Consider the following 25,892-nt stretch of genomic DNA (forward strand, 5'->3'; position numbering starts at 1 on the left):
GCGTCCTTCCACTGTGGACCTCAGTCCCGGAACAGAGAGAGGTGTGGGCCTGCAGCAGGCTGTGGGAGGTTGGCCCCCCTGAGCAATGATTCCCTGGCATTGAGAGAGAAGGGGGCGGAGACAGGGAGCATGCCAGGAGCCGAGCCCCTGCCTCTCAGAGCCAGGGATGTCCCTCGGTGTCCGTGTTTGGCTCTGGAGGGGTGGGGGGCAGCATCAGCCTAGTGCCGAGGACTGCAGGGGACAGGGAGTGAGACCCTGAGGGAACAGCATGGCTTCTCCCCTGCCTGATGCTCAGAACAGCACTTAAGTGCAGGGACCGCCCTTACATTATCCCTACTGGGGGCTTTTGCAGTTGGGTTTGCAGAATCCTCAGTTGCTATTGGAAACAATGATGTCACTGGCAGGGGGCGGAGCTTGAGCCATCCTTTGCTTTAGGGAGGTGAAGCACTCTGGGGCGGGGGGCGGGGGGATAATTAGGATCATGAGGGCAAGAGGGACAAGGGAGGCTCTAGAAAGGGGCAGGAGGAGTGGGGGCCGGGAGTGTATTAGGAAAGGGGCTGGGGAAGAGTGGAAGCAAGGGATCTGGGGTGTCTATCTTGGTACACACCTCACCAGAGCAAGTGCTTTCTGATGTCTAACCTTAGTCCCATCTGCTACAAATGCAACTCCCTCTGGCCTTGGCTTCTCCATAACTGATTTGGGTCCAGACCCCCAGACTCTCCTGGAAGATCCAGCTCTACATGGGGGCAGCCACAGTCACCCCTTCTATTCTTATCAACTCTCTGGGGGGAACGCAAGTCACATGGCCAGGCAGATGGAGTCTGTCCCCCATTTTTGAGCCTTTCAGAGAGGGGATCCTTACTGTCCCTCCCCCAGAGGCATGGCTTAGGGCATCTCCACACCCCTAGGTCTCCAGCCAGGAGAGTCTGGCAGAAATATCGTTGACTATGGGTGAGAACTCGCGTGCGCGCGCGCGCGCGCGCGCACACACACACACACACACACACACACTGGCCGGACACATTCGGTCATGTTAAAAGACACGCAAGGCTGCACGCAGTGACACGAACCCCTCTAACCTCCCCAAACTCTTCCTCCTTGCAGGTCTGAGACAGTCCAGGTCACTGTCCCGGCGACCCCTCCAAGCACACCCGCGCACACACGCATACTCGCGCACAGGCTCCCCCGCTCGCGTGCTCTGATAAATGCTCACACCAACGCAGGCGCACACTCTGGCGCGGGAGGCGCCCCTCCGTGTTGGGAAGCGGGGGCGGCGGGAGGGGTAGGAGACGTTGGCCCCACTCGCGGCTCCGCAGCTGCCGCAGTCGCCGCAGCGTCGGGACCAGCACCAGCGAAGCCCGCAGAGGAGCCGCGGCCGCGGCGTCCTCCCGGCGCGGGGCGCCTGGAGCAGCTCCGGGACGCGCTTCAGCACCGCGGACAGCGCCAGCCGCTCGCGCGGAGCGAGGCACCCACGCGCGCCCAGCACAGCGCCCGCCGGCCCGTGGCTCGGGTGCCCTCTTCCCGCCCGCAGACGCCCCAGGACTACGGCTCCGGGGGAAGACCTGGCGCCCCCAGCCCGCGAGATCGGGCGCGCGCAGGACGGCCGGGACACCCCGCTGGGGATGCGCCGAGGGCCCCGCATTCGCGCCGCCCAGAGCTAGGGCTCTGCCCGGAGCCCATGAGCACCATGCGCCTGCTGACACTCGCCCTGCTTTTCTCCTGCTCCTTTGCCCGTGCCGCCTGCGACCCCAAGATTGTCAACATCGGAGCCGTGCTGAGCACGCGAAAGCATGAGCAGATGTTCCGTGAGGCCGTGAACCAGGCCAATAAGCGGCATGGCTCCTGGAAGATTCAGCTCAACGCCACCTCGGTCACCCACAAGCCCAACGCCATCCAGATGGCCCTGTCGGTGTGCGAGGACCTCATCTCCAGCCAGGTGCCCACCCCTCCCCGCCCCCCCCCCCCCCCCCCCCGCCAGGGCTTCCACTGCGTTGCTCTTGCCCCTCCCCCACCGCCTCCCCACCATCTTCCCTCCTACTGTTCCAGTTTCATCCTAGCCTTCCCCAGCCCTCTTAAGAGACGACTCGTCGTAAGTGAGCTGGCTCATTCTGGAGCAAGCTGGTCTCACTAGCAGCTGAACGCCACCTCCCCATCTTGCTCCCCTAAGCTGGTCACCTGCCACCCTGGTCAGTCCCCGCAAGGGTTCCAGGGCTCCAGATCCCAACCAGCGTGTGCAGACATGTGGCAAGCATTTCGTGGTTTGTTTCCTCACTGTGTCAGTGAGGGGGCGGGCATTCTGGGCTTATGGGCAGAGATGCTGTCCCAGCCGCGAGCACGCGCTAGGCGCGGGTCTCGAAACAGGACAGGCCCCGGGGCCATCTTTGTCTCCGCTTTTAGACCTCCTTCCCTTCCTCCTCCCCCTCCCCCCATCCGTGGGTTTGCCCGAGATGGGAAACGGCCCAGGTGTCGAAGCAGGGTGTTCTGTGGGGTGGGAGTGGGGGCTGAGCGTGTGGGAGGTGTCAGGGCCCAGCATGGCAGCCGCCGACAGCCAGCGCTGTGGGGGAGGACATGGCTTCTGGGATTTCGCCTGTCAGAGCTGTCCGCCCCTGTGCCGTGCTGCCTGCTGAATTCCAATGAAAGCACAGGAGCACTGCAATGCAGCCCTTTATGTAAGAGCCAGGACCGACACGGGGCCAAACGAGGCTCTCCTTGCTCACCTGACAGGCACACCACATCTGTGGACACGCACACTCACACACGCACGCATTTACACCCAGGTTTACGCACAGAGACGCACAGACTTACATTAGCACACACTCACGCACATCAGCATCACACAGCCAATTTCACATACTCACACACACTTGCCCACACACACGTGCACATCCGTGGACACGCACACTCATGTGCCACATACTGCCTGGCATACCCAGGTGTACGTGCAAACACATGTGCCCACGCACACGGGCTCAATCGTGCACACACACACACAGTATACATATGGACATGTTGGGCCATAAATGTATACACAATGCACATCCCGCACACACTCGTGGGCACTGGCATGGCCAGAGACTCATCCAGACACGGACCGGGAACTTCTGGGTGCAGACTGGTGGGACGGCCTGGGATGGATAACCAGTCCTCACAGCTCCAGCTGCAGACAGGACAGGGCTGAGCTTTGCTCAGAAATCTGCCCCCCCCCCTGCATACCTCATAAGCCACCCCACGCTTCCAGCCCCGAGCACCAGAGACGACTGGGTGACGCCTTTGTGGCTGGCGGCTTTGGTCACACGTCCCATCCGGGATGAGGGAGAGACATAAAGAGGTAGAGTTAGAGAGTCCAGGTAGGGCCCTTTCCGGGGGCCCCTCCTGCAACTCACAGGACACAGTCTGTTCCCTCAGAGAACAGCCAGTGCCAAGAGCAAAGGTGACAGCAGCTGCCACTCACTGAGCGCGACCTATGGGCAAGCGCCACGCTGGCATGGCAGCCGTCGCCCCCACCAGATGGGTCCAGAGCCTGCCACCCCCACCCCATTTGCAGGAAAGGGGGCACCCCGTTGCTCAGAGAGTAGAAGGCAAAGTTGGGACAGAACAGGTCCTCCCCGTGAGGGTAGCGTGGAATCACCCAGACATCTGCTCCCCCCACCACCTCTCTGCCTTGGAGAGCTGAGCCACTGGCTTCAGACCTGCCCCCGGGGGCCTCGGTCTGGGCAGGAAAGCTGGGCTGCCCCCCCCCAGCCCCTCCCTTCCCTTCCGTGAGGATGTGGTCAGCGCTCAAAATCAGCACTGGGTCTCCTCCAAACTAAGCGGGGCTCAGCCGGCCCCCGGAAGACACTGGCGAAAAGACGGAAGGTTCCAGGGGCTCCTTGCCTGGCTTCTCCAGACAAGGCTCAATGTGCAGCTTTAGATGCAGCCTTCTGGAGCTCCTCCCAGTCTCTGAACTACGGGCTTTCGCACCCAGGAGGAGGGCCAGTGGGTGGCATGGGTGTGCCTGTCATCATGATGCGGGACCAGTCACTCTCCCCAGCCCACGCTGGGGGCGGTGCGTGCCACCACAAGAACAGTCCTTCACCCTCCCTGTCAGGGTCTCACCACGCACCCAGCACAGCCCCCCCGCCCAGTGTGAGAGGGTGAAGGGAGGCCCCGGCAGGGGAGGTGTGGGGAGGGGCCGGTCGCCTCCCTCTGTGTTCTTGCTGCACCCTGCAGTCCGGCTCTGCCTCCGGCTCACCCCTGTGATTTGTTTCTCCTCTGAGGGTGGTTATAGGGTCCCGTCCCCTTGGCTGGGAGCGTGTCCCCTGGGGCTGTATGTGTGCACAGTCGGCGCCCCTGCCTGTCCCCACCCCCGGCCTGCTGAGTCAGCCTCTGCTGCTTCCCGGCAGCCAGCTCCAGTGCCGTGCCCGCCCCGCCCTCACCCCCGACGTGCGCTGACCCTGTCCCCTGTGTCCACAGGTCTACGCCATCCTAGTTAGCCACCCACCTACCCCCAACGACCACTTCACTCCCACCCCCGTCTCCTACACAGCCGGCTTCTACCGCATCCCCGTCCTGGGGCTGACCACCCGTATGTCCATCTACTCAGACAAGGTAAGCCTGACCACTCGGTGGGGACCCAGCTGGCTCTGTTCCTGTGTTCAGACCCAGTGGCCGCCGGAGGCAGCTGCCCCGGGGAGGGGGAGGAGGCCGGGCAGGCACCACGCAGGCCGGGCGGGGCACAGACGTGCGCGGACCAGGGGCTCCGGGCTCGAGGAGCAGCAGGGTGATGCGTGAGCTCACGCGTTCAGGCATGTGCACACACTCTCACCCATACCCATAGCCTGAGACGCAAACTCATGCACACGCAGGCACCCACACACCAGCACAGACTCAGACTCACAGTCACGGGTACAAACAAACCCACACACTCGCTCACGCCCACACGCATCAAGTTCATGTGCACACGAACACATTCACACGGACACTTGTGTGCTCTGACACGCACACGCATGTTACGCACGTTGACGTGCACAACCACATCATCACACACTTGCGTTTGCACTCACGCACACACTCACAGACACTCACGCTCCAGCACACAGACCGACCATCGCAGGCACCCTCACGCACTCACGCACACGCACACGCACACGCTCACCCTGGCAGGTGTCCCACTGGCAGGTGGCAGGCACCAATAGCAAGCCCTTGGGAGCAGCAGAGGTCCCCGTGGGCTGGGAGAAGCCCTCCCCACCACAGGGCACAGCTGAGAAGGATGTGGGCACGCGCGCAGGGTAACAGAGGAGGCGGCTTGCGGCAGGAGAGCCTGGCCTGGGGTCTGCAGGCCCAGGGCCGGGAGCAGCACCAGTCGGCAGCACGTAGAGCCCTTGTGGTCCCCAGGAGGGGTGTGGGGGAGCCATCCGGTCCTGGAGTAGCAGCTGGAAAGGCCAGGAGGCCACTGGGGTGGTTTCCCACAGAGGTGGGGAACTTGTTCGAGGTCACGCTGCTCTCCCACGGCGTCTGCTCGTGATTCCGGGAGGACTCATCAGCTGGGGGTGCCACTAGCCACCAAGAGGCTGGGAGGCCCCCACAGCCTGGCCCACACCCTCCTTCAGACCTTGGGCTTACCTGCAGACAGGTCGGGAGGGGCCAGAGGAGGGGCCGTGTGGTGGGGGCTGCCCGGTCTCCCCATCCCCTCCAAGTCCGTCTTGCTGGGAGCCCACAATTCTAGACAAAGCCGCCTAAGGCACGAGGTCATCCCAGCCAGGGCCAAGGGTGTCTGGGGAGGTCAGGGATGTGTGTGTCCTGAGGCTCTGGGAACCCTGGCACGCAGCCGAGGCACCCAAACTGTTCAGATGCACTTGCCCTCAGCTGCAGAGAAGTGGGGGGTCCTTTCCTGGGCCCCCCAACCTTAGCTCTCTGGCGCCAGTCCTCCCATATGTAGAAGGAGGGAAAGCGGCCGACAGGCCACCTCACAGGCAGGGAGGAGACACCCTCTTCCAGGGCAGAACCCTAGCCCAGACCCAGATTGTGGCCCAGCTCCCTGGTCCAGTATGAGGTCAAACCAAATGACCGAACCTCACAAATCCAGCCTGGCCCCACTCACCATCCCGGTCCACTGCGAATCTGTGCCCAGCACTTGGACCACGAAGGCCTGGGTCAGAGTCAGTCCAGGACCCCAACCATAACCCCCTTGTAGCCACGTTGTCTACAAGTGGATGAGGGACAGAGGCAGAGGGGCATTCTCACAGCCAGGTTCCAAAACATTGCCCCTCGGGTCACAACGAGGGAGCAGGTAAAAAGCTAATCTGGACGTCTCAGAGGACCACAAGGTCACCGTGGGTCTGCGGGGTCACCGAAGGGGCTAACACAGAGGACCTAGGCCGAGGAGGGCTGCACACATGCTGTGTCCTGCCACGCCCCTGGCTGGCTGCTAATATTTGCACACAGAGGGGCGCCTGGGGGGCTCAGTCCATGAGCCTCTGACTCTTGATTTCGGCTCAGGTCATGATCTCACGGCTCATGGGTTCGAGCCCCACACTGAGCTCTGCGCTGATGGTACAGAGCCTGCTTAGGATCCCTTCTCCATCTCTCTCTGCCCCCCGCCCCCTGCTCACTCTCGCGCGCTCTCTCCTTCTCGAAAATAAATACATAAACTTAAAAAAAAAAAATCTTCAAAAATACGCACACAGAGAAGTAAGGCAGGGTCAGCAACCAATAACCCCTGGACTTGAAGAGAAGAAATATTTAGCCACAAATAAAGATTTCCTGACAAATACTACAGTTATGCAAATTTGGGAAGCTCCCCAAGTCAGCGGGAACTTTCTTGAGCCCAGGCTGTCTGGCAGGGGGTGGCTGGTCGCCTCAGGAACAATTCCACGGAGGCTGTTTCTGAGATTAGATGACTTGGGGGTGGGAGGGGGGAGGGAGGCAGCAGTGGGAGTAGGGTCCCCGCGTCTGGCAGGTGTCCCCCAATGGTGCGAGGGTAGGGGTAGGAGGAAGCAGGGTCTCCAGCGGCAGGAGGGCAGGCCGGCGCAGCGCCCCCCGCTGGCCGCGGGCTCAGGTCTCCGTCCCCGAGGCCCCTCAGCCCCCTCCGTGTCCCCGGGAGAGCGCCCCCCGCTGGCCGCGGGCCGAGGTCCCGTCCCCGAGGCCCCTCAGCCCCCTCCGTGTCCCCGGGAGAGCGCCCCCCGCTGGCCGCGGGCCGAGGTCCCGTCCCCGAGGCCCCTCAGCCCCCTCCGTGTCCCCGGGAGAGCGCCCCCCGCTGGCCGCGGGCCGAGGTCCCGTCCCCGAGGCCCCTCAGCCCCCTCCGTGTCCCCGGGAGAGCGCCCCCCGCTGGCCGCGGGCCGAGGTCCCGTCCCCGAGGCCCCTCAGCCCCCTCCGTGTCCCCGCAGAGCATACACCTGAGCTTCCTTCGCACGGTGCCGCCCTACTCCCACCAGTCGAGCGTCTGGTTCGAGATGATGCGCGTCTACAGCTGGAACCACATCATCCTCCTGGTCAGCGACGACCACGAGGGCAGGGCCGCCCAGAAGCGCCTGGAGACGCTGCTGGAGGAGCGCGAGTCCAAGGTGAGGCCCGGGCCGCGGGCGGGAGGAGCAGGAGGAGCCGAGGCGCCGGAGGAGAGGGAGCAGGAGCCGGCGCGCTGCCTGCCGCTGTGTCTGTGGCCCGTGTGTGAACACCCTTTCTTTCCATCGTGCATGGTCAGCACCACTACGTCTGGCGAGCGCCCGCCCCAGCCTGTTCTCGGCTCATTTCACTCGCTTTGCCATTAGTCGAAATCTCCTTCGTGTCAGTCCCTGCGGGGCGAGGGCAGGACCACCTGGAGCTCCGCAAACACCCCACCCCGCCCCCCGCCCGCGGCCGGACCCTCGCAGCCCCGCCCCCCGCCCCACCGTATACCCCCGCCCCCCCCCCCCCCAAGTTCCCCAGCCAGGCCCCGGCTCGGCCCCTCCCACTCCCCAACCCCAGCGGCCTCAGGGCCACAGCGGCCCCGGCGCCAGGCCCCTCCCCAAAGGACCCTGTACCCTCGCTGCTGTGACGCGTTCCGCGTCCGCAGGCCTCGCCTCCCCCCCACCCCGCCCCCCACGCTGCCCGCCCCCTCTCAGCTGCCCATTGTCCTCACCAAAGCTCATCCAAGACATCTGCCACCCGGACCCCTCAGCCTGGGCTCTGCCCCCTTCAGGCCTCCCCCTCGGCTCCCCTCCCCACTGAGCCCCTTGCGGGTCCCCTCCTCACCCCCACCCTGGGGCTGGGCTCTGGACCCCTCCAAGAGACACTGGCCGACCAGCCCCAGCCTGGCGCCCGCTCTGGGGCTGCAGAGAGAGCAGAGTGGCAATTTCTGGGGGTCCAGGTGACCCCCATCCCCACCCCCACTGCCAGCCTGAGGAGGCCCAGGGTCCCGCCTTCACCCAGCACAGAGCCCTGGGTGCTCAACACCCGTGCCACGGCCCCTAAGTCAGGACGAGGCCAAGCCGGGCAGAGAGGGAGGGAGGCCTAGGCTGGGGCGGGCCCTGGAGGCCAGACCAAGGGGGTGGCGGGAAACACGTTCGGCCTGTGGAGTCAGAGCTGGCTTCAACAAACTTAGCGCCAACCCCAGGCCCCTCGTAGGCCCCTGAAGGGAGTAGAGGGCACCGCTGGGGTGGGCGGAGCCAGAGGGCAGACTCAGAGGGTCCTGGGGGGGCCCTGCTGTGGGACACTGAGTCTGAGAGGGAGGGCTGACCACCAGCGTCGTGGGCCCCACCCCTCCCAAGACAGCATCCCCCAGCGCCTGGCAGGCCGGTCACCTCCTGGCGTGCCCACCTGTGGCCGCACACACTCACTCGCACGCTCACCAGCCACGTCCCTGCACATCCACCCATGTGCACCCTTGGTCACGGGGACATGCTATCATTCCCAAGACAGTCCCTTCACACCTCACATCACCCACCACACGCTGAGACCACAGCTGGGCACACACAGGGGCATGCAGCCCACGGGCACACTCACCCCCCCCGGCTCACGCACATGCACATGCTTGCACACACACGCGCGCGTGCACACGCACACACATGCCTGGGCTCAGATGGCTCTGGCCCTCATTTCCCCACCGAAGAGCGTATGTAGACTCACACTTTCACACAGATGCCCACAGGTGCTCGCCACCCCTGCGCGCATGTGCGCGTGCACACACACACACACACACACACACACACTCCTATCATACTCGCTCTCCAGTGCACACGTGGGCCGACGGGTGTGCACACACCGGTCAGTGAGAACAGGCACCTGGGCCGCTAAGGGAGACAGAAGGGAGGACGCCATGGGCGGAGGGACAGAGGGGACAGGGCATGAGGGAGGGGCTGCTCACCCCCCAATTCAGGACCGACCGGGGCGGGGTGGGTACTGCTGGGGCCACACGGCAGGTGCATGGCAGGGGTCGGGAGGGCAGGCGGGACCCCAAAGGGACACGTTTGGTGTGGACACAGACAGGGCCTCCCTTTCTCCCAAGTATGACCGTGTCCGAGAGCACAGCTCCGTGGCCGGGAGCCCCGGTGGCCCCCGTGCCCCCTCGTCCCCAGCACCGCCCTGGCCCCCAGCCCCGCTCGGGCCTAGGTGTTTGCGAGCTCCAGGTACGTGCCCGTCTGCAGACGTGCCGAGGAGGTGGTGTGATTGCTTTAGCGCCGTCATTTTCAACCGTTTATAATCTTCTTCTGTGTCTGCATATTTTCTCTGTGCACATTATTCATCAGAGTAAAAAAAGGAACTATGAAAACCTCGACCAACTGTCCTATGACAACAAGCGTGGACCCAAGGTATATATGCATGGACGTGCACGCCGCCCACCGGCTAGGGGGCCCTGCTCCGGCGCCTCGGCCGCTAGGGCCGCCGTCGGCCCGGCCCTGCCGCGCCGCAGGCCCGAGCGGTGAGGAGAGTGAGCTCGTGAGGCAGGCAGCCGCAGGCAGGAGAGGGCAGGAGCGGGCCGCGAGGGTGTCCGCGGCCCGCCCACCGCGGCCCCGGCCTTGGCCTGCGCCGAGAAGCAGGCGCGGCCGCAGGAGGAGCCGCTCTCCGGGAAGTGCATGCGAATCTCTGGGACCCCCCCGGGTTTCCTCGTGGAGCCCAGGAGGGAGCCCGCCCGCCCAGCCGCCCGCCTGCCCCGGTCCAGCCGCTCTCGCAGGGGGCCTGCGGGGTCGGGCCTGAGAGGATCTCCCGTGGTTTTGGAAAAGTCGGCCCCATCTCTGCTCCCGGTTGCCTTCCAAAACTCTTTTCTGTTTCCTGTCCGCTGCACGCGTCCTTCTGAGTCTCAGCCCACTTCAGCTTGCATGCTCAGCGCAAAAGTGAGGACAGGAGAGCGAGCAGGCTGAAGAAGGGACAGCGAGCGAGGCCGGGCCAGGCCAGCAGGAGCCAGGCAGGCAGGTGCACAGTGCAGGAGGCAGGCGCAGGCCGGGGCAGCCCGAGCCACGCCGCCTCTGGGTTCCTAGCAGCTGCGGCCCGACTCTCGCCCCTGAGGCGCTGTGTCCCCGGCCGCAGCCGTCCGCTGACACTCTCGCTTACACCGCAGGCTGAGAAGGTGCTGCAGTTCGACCCGGGGACCAAGAACGTGACGGCGCTGCTGATGGAGGCACGGGAGCTGGAGGCCCGGGTCATCATCCTCTCTGCCAGGTGAGGCTGGGCCGGGCCCCTCCCTCCACCTCACCCAGGGCTGCACCTGGGCCACGGGCACTGTGGGGCCGAAGCGGAGTTTCAGCTTCCGAAATGCCATCGCCAGGGAGACCCCCGCCCCCCGCTCCCGTGTACACAGCTGGTGCCCTGGCAGATGCCACGCCCTCCACGTGTCCATCCCAACTCCTTCCCGTCGCCTGCCGCCGCTTGCTCCGAGCTGGACGACGGATAAGCCCCTGCCTTTAGGAAGGCAAACACGGCCCGAGGTGATAGACGTGTCACAGGACTCTGGGAACTGGGCGCAGGGAGAAGGCCCAGGGAAGTGGGAAGTGACATGTGTGCAGGTGAGCCCAGGCGAGAAGGCCACAGCGGGGAGAGAGCCAGAGTCCTAGGACGGGAAGACCGCGATGGTCAGAGTGGGCAGCACGGAGAAGGGAACCAGTTAGGGACCTGTGAACACCAGGCCGCCGCCAGACAGGGCCTGACCCACACCTCGACTTTGGAAATGAGCCCCTAGGGAACCTCTCCCTGTCTGTAAATGGCTAGGATCCCCTGGGAAGGGAGAAGGCAGGCCACCCGGAACAGGAAAAGGAAGAGCCCCGCTCCACGGAACAGCCAGGAGGGCCTGGGTGGGCACGGCCCCCCGGCCACCCCTTCCTAGAAGCACTGCCAGGCTCCAACAGAGCGGGGGACCAACGGGGGTCACCTCACCCAGAGAAGCATTCCCCAAATGCTGCTCTCCGGCAGACCACAGACAGACAGACAGACAGCAATACGCCGAGGCTCAGGACAGGTGTCCGTTGTGCATTCAGTCAACAAATCTCTGACACAGAGCCGGGCGCCCCACCTCGAGGTGCAGGAGCAAAGTGGGGCCAATCAAGGCTCCTTGGGCCGGAAGGCAGGAAGCCCTCACTCACCACTCACCCGCGTCACGGGCCACTTGCCAAGCCAACCATCCGACCCTGGGCGCTTGGGGAGGAGAAAGGTTTGAGGGCTTGTCCAGACAAGGTCAGGGGGCTGCACGGTCCCTCCCAGAACAAGCCCCTCCAAGAAGGTGCCACCAGATCCTCTGATTGGTTCTATTCCCCCTCACCCATCATAGGGCTTGAGACAGACTCCGTGGGTGCAGTGGGGTGAAGGGTGGGTGGATGGGCCAGTGGACGGGCAGGTGGGCAAGCAGACGGTCAGCTGGCAGCCAGAAGGCCCCTTCCCCCGGGACAGAGCAACTCGAGGAACTCATTATGCCAAAACATAGATGTTCAACCGTTGGGCGCTTTTACAAAGGATGAGGTCACGTCAGACTAGACCCGTCCAGCCCACACACTGCGATCAGAGTGGCCACCGGGACGCAGGCCAGAAAGCCACAGGTAAAACCGACCCACGCAATCCCACCACACCCGGGTCCCAGCGGAGGGGTGGGTGCTTTCTGATCGGTTTTCGCCTGGTCAGCGAGATCCCACACCACACCCTGAAGCCCCCTGAGCTCGGGCTGGGAGGGGCTCACCCTGTGTCGCCAGCCCCCAGGGTCAAGGAGGGGTTTGGCAGATGTGAGTCCAACAAAAAGGCCAGCCCGGGGAAGGGTACGTGGTCACATTAGACAGTTGCACACACACCACACACACAGGGCCACGTGCACGAGTACGTGAGCACACACCGTATAACGCCACACGTACACACACATCATCTGCACACGCACACCTCAGCAAACGGGTGCACACAGGCACACGGCATATTCACACCAGTCACACACATACACATATACACACACGTTCACACACTCACCTGCACAAATACCACGTACGCAGCACACACAACACGTACCGAGCACACACACGCCACATGCACACACGTTGTGCACGTGCTGTATAGACACGTGCACACCATATACGCACTCACAAGCTTGCACGCTCACACCCACACATCCATACACAGTGCACACACACGTACCTTACACATATGCACACAAGCCATTCACACGCACAGACACCATATGTGCGCATACAGGCTCATCACACTTATGTGCAGACATATGCACACCTGCACACAGGTGCGTGCACCCCACACACGCACGTACTCCACACCCGCATGCACAGCGCACACGTGTTCCTGCGTGCATACGCACACACACCCCACACGCGCACACGCTGCCGACAAAGGCACAGCACTCGTATCGACCACACAGCCACCAACACCCCCTCTTGAATTCCTGTAAGGCCCCCGCCTGGACTGTTAAGACTGGAAGAAACCCCTCCGCTCACATACGGGGCTCCTTGGAGCAGAGACGCCCCAGTCCCACGACAGAGGCTAGCCCGGCCCCCAGCACTCCCAGCTCCCCAGGAGCGGCACCTACAGGCCTTCCTGACCCTGGGACCTCCCCCCACACACTGGCTCCTCCTTCTTGAGGGCTGTTGAGAGCACTTTGCAGAGAGACCTCATTAAGCCAGTCTTCATTTCTGAGCCATTTCCTATGGAGGGCGGAGAAGTCGTTCCTCAGACTTTTCATTCCTATCTTCCGGAGATTGTCTCCTCTGGGGCCAATTACTTCCCTCAAACAGTTTTGATGGATCGATCAGGATTTTGTGCACAACTTTTTACTGGCGATACCGATATACACAGATACGAGCACAGGTGTGTGCTTGTTCCGTTAAGTCGAAAGTCACAGACCTGCACTGTGTCAAGCAGATGAGCTTCTCTGCCAGGTTTTGTGAGCACCACTGACAGGGGGCACAGGTGCCCCTCCACACACAGTGCTGGTCTTTCCGGATCATCTTGGCTCGATATTCTCCTTTGGCCTTGGGTACGGGGCTGCCTGGAGTACCTCTGTTTGCGTTGCTTATGTCTGAGTAGCATGTCACGTAGAGCAAACACTGAAGGTCTTGGCTCATTCTTGAGAACATCAAGGGCAGACCCCTTAGGGAGCCTCGGGCCACCTGGGTTTCCAGAGTCAGCCATTGTGAAAATAACCCAACGCTCAGTCTGTCCAGCCTCTCTGTGCCCCGTGCCCACGTGTTAGAAAGGCAAAGTGCCAGGTGTGGTCTAGGCCTGTGTGGGGCCAAGTCCAGTCCGGCAGAGAAGCAAGCAGTGGTTCCGCACTCCCCCGCCCCGTGGCCCCCACGGCCCTACCGGGCCCAGGATCCTCGTCCTGACCAGGAGACCCCTAGGGGATCAGGTGCACAGGGGCTCGCCTGTAAGGACATCCCGAGAGCTCAGGACCACCTGCACTGTCCCCCGTGATGGCCCAGTTCTAGGCGGCAGGACACAAAGCATAACGGGTGCAGCAGCTACCGGCCCCCTCCAGCAGCTTCCGCTGCAGCGCTAGGGGCAGTTCCCAGGCGCTGGGTCCCACCAACATCTGACCCGCCTGGAGAGTCCCCAGCCCCTCGTCTCGCATGTGTGGACTTGGAGAACCAGAATGTGCGCAGCCTACCCAGGAGGTCACAGGAGCATGGGCCCTGGGGTGACTGTCCAGACGCAGACCCGGGTCTGCCATTACCGTCACTCGTGTGCTTTGGGTGCCTTGGTTTCCCCTCCTGACACAGGGATAGTACTGATGTCCGTCTCGTAGGGATACCGTGAGAATTAAGTAAGAGAGTCCGTGTAACGCGCTCAGAGCAGTGCCTGGTACCGTGAGCAAGTAAGCAATCAATGATCCGTCACCATCTGGGGCGCCGTGACCCTGCTCACCAAGGGGGGAGGGCCAGCAAGAGAGGCCTGGGAAGCTCTGGGGGTCTGGGCCCCGTCACCCCATCCCCACCCTCCACCCGTCACCTCTGCTGTCGGGGTGTGTGTGTGGGGGGGTGTTCTCCTGGTCCAGGTGCGGGCTGGCGATGCAGGCTGGGACCGGTCACCTGTGTAGGGTCAGTGGGCCCAGCTAGGGGGGTACCGGGGACTGTCCACTCTGCAGCATCACTGGACCCAGGAAGGGCTGGAGGTGGGGGGGTGCTGGGCCTGTCAGCTCTGCAGTGTCTCCGGGCCTCTTTCCAGGGGAGGGAGGGGCTGGGGGGCAGGGCCAGGGCCACACTCCAGAGGAGGACCTGTGAACCCAGAGCATCCACAGGCACAGGTCCGGTGGGGAAGGGCTGGAGGGTTGGCCGGGCCCGTCACCCCCCTCTGCCCCACAGCGAGGACGACGCCGCCACCGTGTACCGCGCAGCCGCGATGCTGAACATGACAGGCTCCGGGTATGTGTGGCTGGTGGGGGAGCGAGAGATCTCGGGGAACGCCCTGCGCTACGCCCCGGACGGTGAGTGCTGGACCTCTCTGGGTCCCGGTGGGCAGGGGTCCCCCACGGACACTAAGCCCACCCCACTCGCCCCAGGCATCATCGGACTGCAGCTCATCAATGGCAAGAACGAGTCGGCCCACATCAGTGACGCCGTCGGTGTGGTGGCCCAGGCGGTGCACGAACTCCTGGAGAAGGAGAACATCACCGACCCACCGCGGGGCTGCGTGGGCAACACCAACATCTGGAAGACAGGGCCGCTCTTCAAGAGGTGGGCCGGGATTGTCTTCAAGAGGTGGGCGGGGACTCTCCTCAAGAGGTGGGCAGGACTCTTCTAGAGGTGGGGGCAGGATTCCCTTCTGGAGGAGGGGCGGGACTCTCTTCTAGAGGAGGGTGGGACTCTCATCAAGAGGGCGGGTTTCTCTTCTACAGGCGGGCGGGACTGTCTTCTAGAGGTGGCTGGGGTCTCTTCAAAAGGAGGGCGGGACTCTTCTGGAGGAGGGGCAGGTCTCTCTTCTAGAGGTGAGGGGGGCGGGATTGTCTTCTAGAGGTGGACGGGACTCTATTCTGGAGGTGGGTGAGGCCTCTCAGAAGATGAGAGTGGTCGCTCCTCAGCAGGTGGTCAGACATCCTACACGTACAGGCATCTCCCGGACTTCCCCCCTGGCCCCCCATCTGTCTTCCACCACCACCTCCAGCTCCACTGTGATAATCATCTGTCCCATTTCCAGCAGCGACATTAATGTCTCAAATGTCACTGAAATCGTGGCTGCCTCCACTGCTCCTGACCCCGAGACCCACCCCAGCTCCCCAGGGTAGCTGACAGCCCTTGGGAGGAGGCTCCTGCTGCAGATGGGGACAGGGGGCTTCCAAGTACCGAGAACATCAGACAAGGAGCCCCCTAAGGATGGAACCTAAGCCTGTAGGGAGCCAGGGCTGGCCAGACGTCCAAGTGGATGGACATAGTGGGGCAGGAGTTACTTCACAGCACCCTGGACACTATGCCACTCAGCCTATCACCAGACCCCCTCCACCCCACTGAGTAGCAGACGCGGAATCGCATGTGCAGAACCACAGTTATGGCGCCCACAACAGGAGCACACACACAACGGCAGGCTTGTGCAGCAGATGTGCACACACTCGGCGAGGCACGTGGCACGCACACACGCGTAGGGATGCATCCACACAAGGGCCACGCGTGTTCACGTGTATGGCTCGTGGGCACGCTACGCGTGCACGTACCAACAGGACAGCACATCGGCCCTACTTCCCTTGTTGGTGAGCAGGTTACTGCTCCCTTCCGGGGCAAGGATAGCTGCTGGGAGGCTCGAGTGTCCCAAAGCGCAGAAAGCCCTCGAAGGGGGCGTGGGCTCGGGAGTTGCTGGGCTACCACGGCGGTGCTCTCCGTCTGGTGCAGGCAGGCACACCGTCCGGCAGGCAGGCAGGCACACTGTCTGACTCCCAGCACGAGGGTCTGGTTCCTGCTAACCTCTCCTTGTTGGCACTGAGGCAGAGGAAGGGGCTAGGGCTGCTCAGAAGGCCGGGGAGGGGGAACGTGTCCGGTAAGTGTGCTCACACCGCCCTCCCCAGGGTGCTGATGTCCTCCAAGTACGCAGACGGGGTGACAGGCCGTGTGGAGTTCAACGAGGACGGGGACCGGAAGTTCGCCAACTACAGCATCATGAACCTGCAGAACCGCAAGCTGGTGCAAGTGGGCATCTACAACGGCACCCACGTAGGTGGGGGTCATGAGGGGGTGGGGGCTGGGGCCTTAGGGTCCTGGGGCCAAGACCCCTGCGTGGCCACCCTCCATCTCATACTCCCACCCCCAGGTTATCCCCAACGACAGGAAGATCATCTGGCCAGGTGGAGAGACAGAGAAGCCCCGAGGGTACCAGATGTCCACCAGGCTGAAGGTGGGGGCCTATCGCCCTGTGCCAGCATCCACACCCAGACACTCCATCCAGCTCCACGGGCCCACAGGAGGGGACAGTGAGGCCAGTGCAAAGGACCCAAGCGAGTGGGGAATGGACCGGCGCCCGGCTGCCACAGCCCACACCTGGTGACACAGAGCAAGCAGGGAGAGCAGGTGGAGGGAGGAGAGGCAGCTGCTGGGCCCCGTCCCGTGGGCTCTCTCCAGAGCGTCTCTGGATCCAAATGCACTTCAGTCAGGAAGCCGTGTGGGATAGGACTCTCCTGGGGATGAGCTGCTAGGGGACGAGGGACAGACAGAGGTGGTTCTGTGGACTCGAGCTCCTGCACTCATCACCCCTCTGGGGGACCCTAGCCACCCCACCCGCAGTCTTCACAGCCTCTCACCATGACTGAGTCAAACAGTCCTTTCACCCCTGCCCCCTCCCCCCCCCACAGCATTCTCCATGGCAGGCTGTTCCCTCCTTGACCCTCCTGCTGGGGCCTCTGGGAGACCCTCCTGGCTGGCCTTTCCCCTCACAACTTCTCTTCCTTGCTCCTTTGGGCTCATCCCTGGGCCCCTGTGTCCTCCTCGGCACTCTCGTGAGAGCCCCTCCTGTTTCCGGCCCACAGCAGCACTGGGCCAGAATCTTAGATCACCAAAGGCAAAGATCCTAAGTGCCGTGGGCCCAGTGAACCTTCTCCCGGCACGCACAGGTCCTCAAATGTCTCTTGACCTAGTCTCCTTTCTGAGGCCACCCCCTAGGGCCTCTCACCCAGACCCATGTCAGCACCTGCCCGCAGGTCACCATCCTTCATGACAGGCAGAGCGGGCTTTTCCAAAGCCAACCCGGCTCCTTGCAGTTCGATACCTTGTGTTGGAAAGTGAAAGTAAGAGCCAAAACACCGATGGCCAGATGGTCCAGATGGTCCCATCCAGGCTGCCAGATTCAGATGGCTTTTTCAACTTTTTTTTTTTTTTTTTTTTGGTCTCACCGATTTTTTAAACGTGCAAACATACATTGCTTGTATAATAGAAAAACGTGATGAAAGTTTACACAGCTCCTGCAGGGGCTCCCAGTCCCCCAGGGGAAAAGTCAAAATGCTGCGCTTACAGCTGAGGCTCTGGCCAGCCCGCCCTGCAGACCCACCGTCCCCCATGTGCCAGGAGAGAATCCTTCTCAAACTGATCCCTGCTCACTCCGCAGGCTCAACCTGTTGCGTTTGGCTCAGCCCCCCGTGTCCTGTATCTGTCCCCCTCATCCCCTAGGCTATGGGCCCCTGGAAGATAGGAAGAAGAGAGAACCCCAGCATAAGCCTCAAGTATCCCCTTGGGCTGAGAGGCAAGCTACGGGAGAGAGGACAGCATTGGCAAAGGAAAGAGAGAGGCAGGACAGATAGATGATCAGATAGCCATTGCTGAAGAGGCTGAAGGCCAGGAGAGGCCAGGTGGTCAGACAAGGGTGATCCCTGCGGGTCCCAGGTCCTGTGCAGGCTCAGAGTGGATGTCAGACATGCCCCTGTCCTCATGGTGGATGGTGGCAGGCAGGGTGCATGCTCTGGGCCGGGACAGGGAGTTTCTCATCCCTGAGAGATCAGAGAAGGTGCTGGGCACACTGGCCATTCCAGCAGGCTCCTCTGATGGAAGGAGTGATGTGTAAGCCAAGATCCCCAAGACAAGTGGCCAAGAGGAGGGCACACTGTTTCAGGAGACCATGTGTCTTCTGAATGCTGAGGAGTCTGGGGACCCTCCTGAGGGCAACGGCCAGATGTTGTTGATGGTGGCCGGGGAAGATGTGGATTGGCCCCCTGAGGCTGAGCAGAAGGGAAGCGGCTGGAGTGGGGGGACACCAGGGGCTTGGAGGGAGTGCAGGGGAGTCTGGGCGCTGAGGGTGGATGGTCCAGGCTGGGTCTCTCCCCACCCCCACCCCCACCCCCCCAGATTGTGACGATCCACCAGGAGCCTTTCGTGTACGTCAAGCCCACGCTGAGCGATGGCACATGCAAGGAGGAGTTCACGGTCAATGGGGACCCGGTGAAGAAGGTGATCTGCACAGGACCCAATGACACGTCACCGGGCAGCCGTGAGTGCCAGACGGGCGTGGGGCGCGGGCGCGGAGCGGAGTAGCCAGGAGCTCGGTGGTTACGGCCCCTGTCCACCTCCCTAGCACGCCACACAGTGCCTCAGTGCTGCTATGGCTTCTGCATTGACCTGCTCATCAAGTTGGCGCGGACCATGAACTTCACTTATGAGGTGCACCTGGTGGCCGATGGCAAGTTTGGCACTCAAGAGCGGGTACGCGTGGATTGCTGGGAGCCACGAGGGGCGGGACCGGGCGGACCGAGTCTTACTAAGGACTGGGACAGGGGGTGGGCGGGGCCTGCCAGCGGGGGCGGGGCTTGAGCGGGTGTGGGCGGGGCCTGCGAACCGGGCGGGACCTGGTATGGGCGGGGCCTGCAGACTGGGGCCGGGTCTGGAGTGGGTGACCCAAGAGCTGAGCCCAGGCGGGAGCCGGCGGCTGGAGTGGGACGGACGGTGTCCGCGCACCCACCGGAGCATCGCCGCGCAGGTGAACAACAGCAATAAGAAGGAGTGGAACGGGATGATGGGCGAGTTGCTCAGCGGGCAGGCGGACATGATCGTGGCGCCCCTGACCATCAACAACGAGCGCGCACAGTACATCGAGTTCTCCAAGCCCTTCAAGTACCAGGGCCTGACCATTCTGGTCAAGAAGGTGGGCAGGGCCCGGCGCGGCTGGGGCGGGGTCCGAGGTGAGGTCGGGCGGCGCTGACAGCCCATGCACCTGCAGGAGATCCCCCGAAGCACGCTGGACTCGTTCATGCAGCCCTTCCAGAGCACACTGTGGCTGCTGGTGGGGCTCTCGGTGCACGTGGTGGCGGTGATGTTGTACCTGCTGGATCGCTTCAGGTGAGCGCGGCCCGAGGGCCTGACGCCTCCACCTGCGGGGGGGGCGGGGGGGGGCGGGCGGAGCCCGGCGAGGGGCGGGGCAGGGCTGCCCTTCCAGCCCTCTCCCGCCGGCCCTCTGCTCCCCGCAGCCCCTTCGGCCGGTTCAAGGTGAACAGTGAAGAGGAGGAGGAGGACGCGCTGACCCTGTCTTCGGCCATGTGGTTCTCCTGGGGCGTCCTGCTCAACTCGGGTATCGGGGAAGGTGAGGCCACGTCCCGGCCGCCTCCCGCTCCGCCCCTTCCCGCGCGCCGGGAGCTGACCGGCCTCTGCCCGCAGGCGCCCCCCGAAGCTTCTCAGCGCGCATCCTGGGCATGGTGTGGGCCGGCTTCGCCATGATCATCGTGGCCTCCTACACCGCCAACCTGGCGGCCTTCCTGGTGCTGGACCGGCCCGAGGAGCGCATCACCGGCATCAACGACCCGCGGGTGAGGCTTAGCCGCTGCGGGCGGCCGGCGTGAGGTCGGCGGGTCTCTGCCTCGGGTGGAGCCCGGGAGCAGCCGCGAGCCCTGCCCTCTGACCCGGCAGCTGAGGAATCCCTCGGACAAGTTCATCTACGCGACTGTGAAGCAGAGCTCGGTGGACATCTACTTCCGGCGGCAGGTGGAGCTGAGCACCATGTACCGACACATGGAGAAGCACAACTATGAGAGCGCGGCCGAGGCCATCCAAGCCGTGCGGGACAAGTGAGGGGGGGGGACGGGACGTGCGGGACACGCGAGGGGGCGGACGGGGGAGGGGCATCCACCCCTACAGGAAGAGTGTCCGTCCAGGCTGGACGGGAACCACGGGACGGAGATAGAGGTGAGGACTCGGGTCGGGCAGGACGAAGGCGTACCAGGTGCAGGGGCGAGGGCAGACCGGTTGTGCCGCGCGCCCATGACCCCCGCTCCTGCCCGCAGCAAGCTTCATGCCTTCATCTGGGACTCGGCGGTGCTGGAGTTTGAGGCCTCGCAGAAGTGCGACCTAGTGACCACTGGCGAGCTGTTCTTCCGCTCAGGCTTCGGCATCGGCATGCGCAAGGACAGCCCCTGGAAGCAGAACGTCTCCCTGTCCATCCTCAAGTGAGTCGGCCTCCCCCGCCGCCCGCGGTCCTGCACCTTCCTCCGAGAGCCTCCCACCGGAGGCGGACCCCTCCCCAGAGCCCGACCCCGCCGCCCGCCGCCGCGGCACACAGACACCGCCCACCGCGGGCCAGGCCCCGCCCGCTCCGGGCCCCGCCCACTCCGGGCCGCGCCCTCCCCCCCAGGTCCCACGAGAACGGCTTCATGGAAGACCTGGACAAGACGTGGGTGCGGTACCAGGAGTGTGACTCGCGCAGCAACGCCCCTGCTACCCTCACCTTCGAGAATATGGCAGGTGGGTGTCCCCATCGCCCTCCGTCCCCCTGCGGACACTGGCGGGGTTCTCCAAGGGGCCTGCAGGCCGGCAGCCAACAGCTAAGGCCCTGGGTCCTGGCCCACAGGGGTCTTCATGCTGGTGGCTGGGGGCATTGTGGCCGGCATCTTCCTGATCTTCATTGAGATCGCCTACAAGCGACACAAGGACGCTCGCCGGAAGCAGATGCAGCTAGCCTTTGCCGCGGTGAACGTGTGGAGAAAGAACTTGCAGGTAGGACAGGCACTCTCCGAGGCCTGGTGCCCACGGCCCGGCCTGGCCCCGGCCCTCCTCCATTCCCGCAGGCCGAAGCACTGGCTCTGGCCCCCCGGGAGCCCATGTGGGCAGGACCGGAGCTAGGAGCCACAGCCAGGGGCAGCGCTGCCGGGGGCCACCTGCGGGTGGCTGCCCCCTGCAAAGCCCGGCTCCAAGCCTCCGCCTGGCCCCTCTGTCTCCAGAGTCGCCCACCGGCGCCCATTCCATAGGAAGGCAAACTGAGGCAGGGTAAGACAGGGACCCACCTGGGTATAGCACGTGAGTCCAAGACATTCTGCCCTCGCCGCCCCACGCCTCCCCTCGGCACCCTCCAGGGACCCCCTTCCCTGCTGCCCTGCTGTGTCCTGTGCTCCATAACTCCAGCCTGAATCGGGCGAGCTGGCCCTGCCTGGCACTCCAGGCCGTGTCTGTGGGAACTTGCTGCCGGCTGGAAACAGGCTGCACACGGGGCAGCCACGGCCCACCTGGAATAGGGCAGGCAGTGGGGCCTGCGCAGGCCTGAGGGCTCACGCCCCAGGGTCCTTTCTGGCTTGCTTCTTCTCTTCTCTTTCTCTGGGTGATTCCCCAGAGCCTGTGTCCTGGGATGAATTTGATGTTCAGAGAGGGAGGGCCAGGTCCGGGGCGGGGGAGCGGGAGGATGGGTTGCTGGAGCCCCCACACCTCTCATCTGCCCACTCTTGCTCTTGGGACCTGGTCACTGCTCTCACTAGCTGGCACAGGGCCATCCTGGCCATCAGACCCCAGGCCAGGGTCTGGAAGCCACCTCCATCTATCTATCTCTCCGGTTCATCTCGCCACCTGCCTTCGGCCCCTCGGCCCCTTCCCGAATCTTGGCGTGCCCCCTCAGGGGACAGAATCGCTGGCAGGGCCCGAGGGGCGACTCCTCCGGTGCTTGGGGGACCCTTCTCCTCGGGACACCTGTAATCCAGGGCCACCCAGGAGCCAGGGAGCCAGGCAGACGTCCCAGGAAGAGAGCCAGACGGGACCCCCACCCCCACCCCCTCCCAAGTCCAGCCCCAGCACGAGCAAGGTCAGGCCCAAGACCGGGCAGGAGCAGAGGCCGCCTGCACACGTTCGGCTGTTGGTGCGTCTGTCCAGCACAGGGAGGCAGGCAGGAGCGAGGGCCTGAGCGGCGGCCAGGCTGGGCAGCAGCCCCCGAGAAGCAGGCGAGGGCAGGTGTGGCCGCCACCCTTAGCCGTCTAATCACTTATACATATTCATTTTAGGATAGAAAGAGTGGTAGAGCAGAGCCCGACCCTAAAAAGAAAGCCACATTTAGGGCTATCACCTCCACCCTGGCTTCCAGCTTCAAGAGACGTAGGTCCTCCAAAGACACGGTAAGGGGAAGAACGCCCAGTCCCACGTCTCCGACTCTTATCTCGCCCCGCCCCCGTGTCTGTGTCCCGTGCATCAGGCGTGCCCTCTCCCTCACCATCCCATCCACCCCACCTCTGACCGCTGTGGCCCTTCTGCCCTCATCTCTATTTGCCCAGCACACGAGGTCTTCACTCTCTGACTCTCTAGACCTTTCTTGGTCCTTTCTCCCACTGGCCCTCACTGGGCCCTCTTTCCCCATGTGTCTCTGCGTTGGTCTGCCCCCCATGCCATGACGCCATGCGCCATCTTGAAGCTGTGTCATGTTGTTGGTCAGCCTCACCGACTCGGGGCTGCGCCCAGGGCCCCGGGAGCCCGGCGCCAATCTGTCCCGGACTCCTCACTGTCAGGAGGCCACACCACCTCTCTGTTACGTCCGTTTCTCCAGCCTCTCCCAGAGCGGCCCACTGCCCTCTTTCCCACCCCTTGCGACATCCATGGAGGGGTGGCTGTGATGTCCCATCCGCCCGTCTGTCTGGCCGCCAGCCCCACCACGCAGACACCTGTCTCACGTGTCTCACCAGAGCCATGCCTGTTGCACCCTTTCCATGTGGTCTCTGTGTGGGCCGGGGCTGGGGGCCGGGCCTGGCTCTGTCTGGGTGGACGGCTGGGGCCTGGAGTTGGAACAGGCCCCCAGCCGCAGGGGACTGTCAGGCGGGGACTGGGTGGCACCAGAGGGGGTGGAACCCACCCCAGGCTGAGCTGTGGCCTACAGAGCCGGAGTCACTGAGGCTCCCAGACAGAGGCCCAGGAAGGAGAGGCCTCCGTGGAGAGGACCAGCGCCTCAGCTCCTGACCCTCCAGCTCCTCTCCCCACGGGGCCACGTCAGAGCAGGCCTCCTAACTTGGGCAGTTTGTCGCTGCATCAGATGCGCACACTTGGAATAAAAGCCCCTAAAATGGACCCAGCCTTGCTAGAGGCACCCCGGTCTGAGGTGGGGAGGGGGCCGCCCAGAGTCAGCACTGCCCTTGGCCTCCCTGCAGTCCAGGGGCAGCTTGGCCCGCATCCCGCAGAAGCTTATGCTTCAAGGTGGATATGGGATTTAGACTCCCCCACACACAGTCCACTGGAAGGGGGGCACATCTCCAGGACACAGACAGGGCTTGCACAGAATAATCGGGAGTCCAGGGTAAAGCCATCAGGGTGCCCCAAGAGCGGCCCATGAGACCTGGGCCGCTCTGCTTCCCAGGAGGGGCTCAGCACTGGCAGCGGGTGGAGACTGAGGGTCGGGGAGCTGGGAGCCCAAAAGTGTGCAGAGCTTGAGCCAGTGGCCCTTGCCAAGGGGTTCAAGGAGAAACCCAAGACCAGAGAGGAGGGGTGGTGGGGCAGGCCTGGAGACAAGGGTATCCTCACAGACAGCACTTTTAGGGAGGAGCACAAAAGCTACACAGGGAACTTTCTGAGGGCCTCCTTGAGCCGCCCCCCCCCCAACCAATACTCCTGCCCAAAGAAAACACACATGCCCTTAGCTTGTCCAGGTGCAGCTCAGAGACCTTCGAGGTGCCTTTCTGGGGACACACTCCCAACAGACTCTGCCTGAGCCTCTGTGGACACCAGGGACCATCCCCCAGGCCAGCCCTGACGCCATGTGGCATCTGGGGCTGGGGCTCTGCCCTGTAGGGGTGACTGGGGGTACTGCCACCTGGAGGGGCTGGGCGGGGGAGGGCAGCCCAGTTTCCCCGTTACGGGCTGGGCGCCTGCTTGGAGGGAGGCCTGGGTGGGGGGCTCTGTTGGGAGGGGTGGGGTCGGTCCGGCTGCTAAGATCCTCTGCCCCTGTCCTGTGGCCGGTCCGGGCCAGGGCAGCACTGGGCGCTCAGGGCTGGGGTCCCTGGCGGCCGGCGGGGCCAGCGGGTATTGATTGTTGGTTCTTATTTATAGAGCACCGGGGGTGGACGCGGCGCTTTGCAAAACCAAAAAGACACAGTGCTGCCGCGACGCGCTATTGAGAGGGAGGAGGGCCAGCTGCAGATGTGTGCCCGTCATAGGGAGAGCTGAGACGCCCTGCCCGCCCTCCTCTGCCCCCCTCCCCCGCAGACAGACAGACAGATGGACGGGACAGCGGCCCGGCCCACGCAGAGTCCCGGAGCACGACGGGGTCAGGGGGAGGAGCGCCCCCCAGCCTCCCCCAGGCCGCGCCCGCCCGCCCGCCGGTCGGCCGGCTGGCCGGTCCACCCGTCCCGGCCCTGCGCGTGCCCCCGAGCATGGGGGCTAACGGGCTGCCTTGTCTGTGTATTTCTATTTTGCAGCAGTATCATCCCACTGATATCACGGGCACGCTCAACCTCTCAGATCCCTCGGTCAGCACCGTGGTGTGAGGCCCCCCGGAGGCGCCCACCTGCCCAGTTAGCCCGGCCAAGGACACTGATGGGTCCTGCTGCTCGGGAAGGCCTGAGGGAAGCCCACCCGCCCAAGACTGCCCACCCTGGGCCTCCCGTCTGTCTGTCCGCCCTGCTGCCTGGCGGGCAGCCCCTGCTGGACCGAGGCTCGGACCAGAGCGGCTGAGGACAGGCCAGAGCTGAGCTGGCTGGGCAGGGCCACAGGGCACTCCGGCAGAGGCAGGGCCCTGGGGTCTCTAAGCAGTGGGGAGAGGGGCTAACCTGGCCAGAGGGGCTTGGAGCAGAGACCGAAGCCCCATCCTTCTCCAGCCACTACCAGAGCCACAGTGGGGGTGCGAGGCCCCAACTGGCTGGGTCACCCCCTCCTCCAGCGCCTGCTCCTGGCAGCCTCAGCTCCACCCCTCTTTTCTGACCCATTTCCCTTCTCCGCTTGACCCTATCCATCCAGCTGGCCCTGCCCGTCCCCCAGTGGCAGACTCTGACCCTCAGCTGGCAGCTGCCTCCTAGGAGCGCGCTGGGGATCCCCCACTGCCTCCGACCTTCTCCAGTCCCCACGAGGGCTGGGCCAGCTATTCGCGTCCTCCAGCCCGCAGCCCAAGATAGGCTCCCCGCCCCCGCCAACCACCACACTGGCTCGGGACTGTCCTCAGCCCTGCCCGCCAACCTGTACAGGCCCAGCCCTTCCCGTGTCGAGCGCGTGCCTTCCCCATGCGGCCCGTGCGCAGCCGCGCGCTGCCCCTCCGCCCGGGGGCCCGGCGCGCGCCGCCCCCTGACCCGGTGTGTGCAGTGGTGATGTCTAAAGGAATGTCACGGAACTTTC

The 25,892-nt window shown here is 63.9% G+C and overlaps 1 protein-coding gene across 9 annotated transcripts; it reads left to right on the top strand.

The window, feature by feature from the left end:
* Positions 1-1,313: 1,313 nt before the first annotated feature.
* Positions 1,314-25,887, top strand: GRIN1 (glutamate ionotropic receptor NMDA type subunit 1). Of its 9 annotated transcripts, none has more exons than XM_086684580.1 (21): positions 1,314-1,936; positions 4,453-4,587; positions 7,365-7,541; positions 9,702-9,764; positions 10,511-10,611; positions 14,733-14,854; positions 14,930-15,104; positions 16,424-16,568; positions 16,666-16,749; positions 18,687-18,828; positions 18,913-19,040; positions 19,315-19,479; positions 19,555-19,673; positions 19,802-19,914; positions 19,989-20,137; positions 20,238-20,395; positions 20,612-20,773; positions 20,959-21,068; positions 21,175-21,320; positions 22,589-22,699; positions 24,615-25,887. In XM_086684580.1, the coding sequence occupies exons 1-21, from the start codon at positions 1,679-1,681 to the stop codon at positions 24,729-24,731; spliced, it is 2,880 nt and encodes a 959-aa protein (XP_086540706.1). In that variant the 5' UTR covers positions 1,314-1,678; the 3' UTR covers positions 24,732-25,887. The 9 variants fall into 9 exon arrangements, with proteins under 9 accessions (XP_086540706.1, XP_086540707.1, XP_086540709.1 ...); XM_086684581.1 differs by having other exon boundaries at positions 24,983-25,887; XM_086684589.1 differs by having other exon boundaries at positions 1,821-1,936; positions 4,526-4,587.
* The last annotated feature ends 5 nt before the right edge of the window (positions 25,888-25,892 follow it).

Source organism: Puma concolor, chromosome D4, assembly GCF_028749965.1.
Source record: "Puma concolor isolate L17-30 chromosome D4, mPumCon1.1.hap2, whole genome shotgun sequence".
In the NCBI taxonomy this organism is placed as follows: Eukaryota; Metazoa; Chordata; class Mammalia; order Carnivora; family Felidae; genus Puma; species Puma concolor.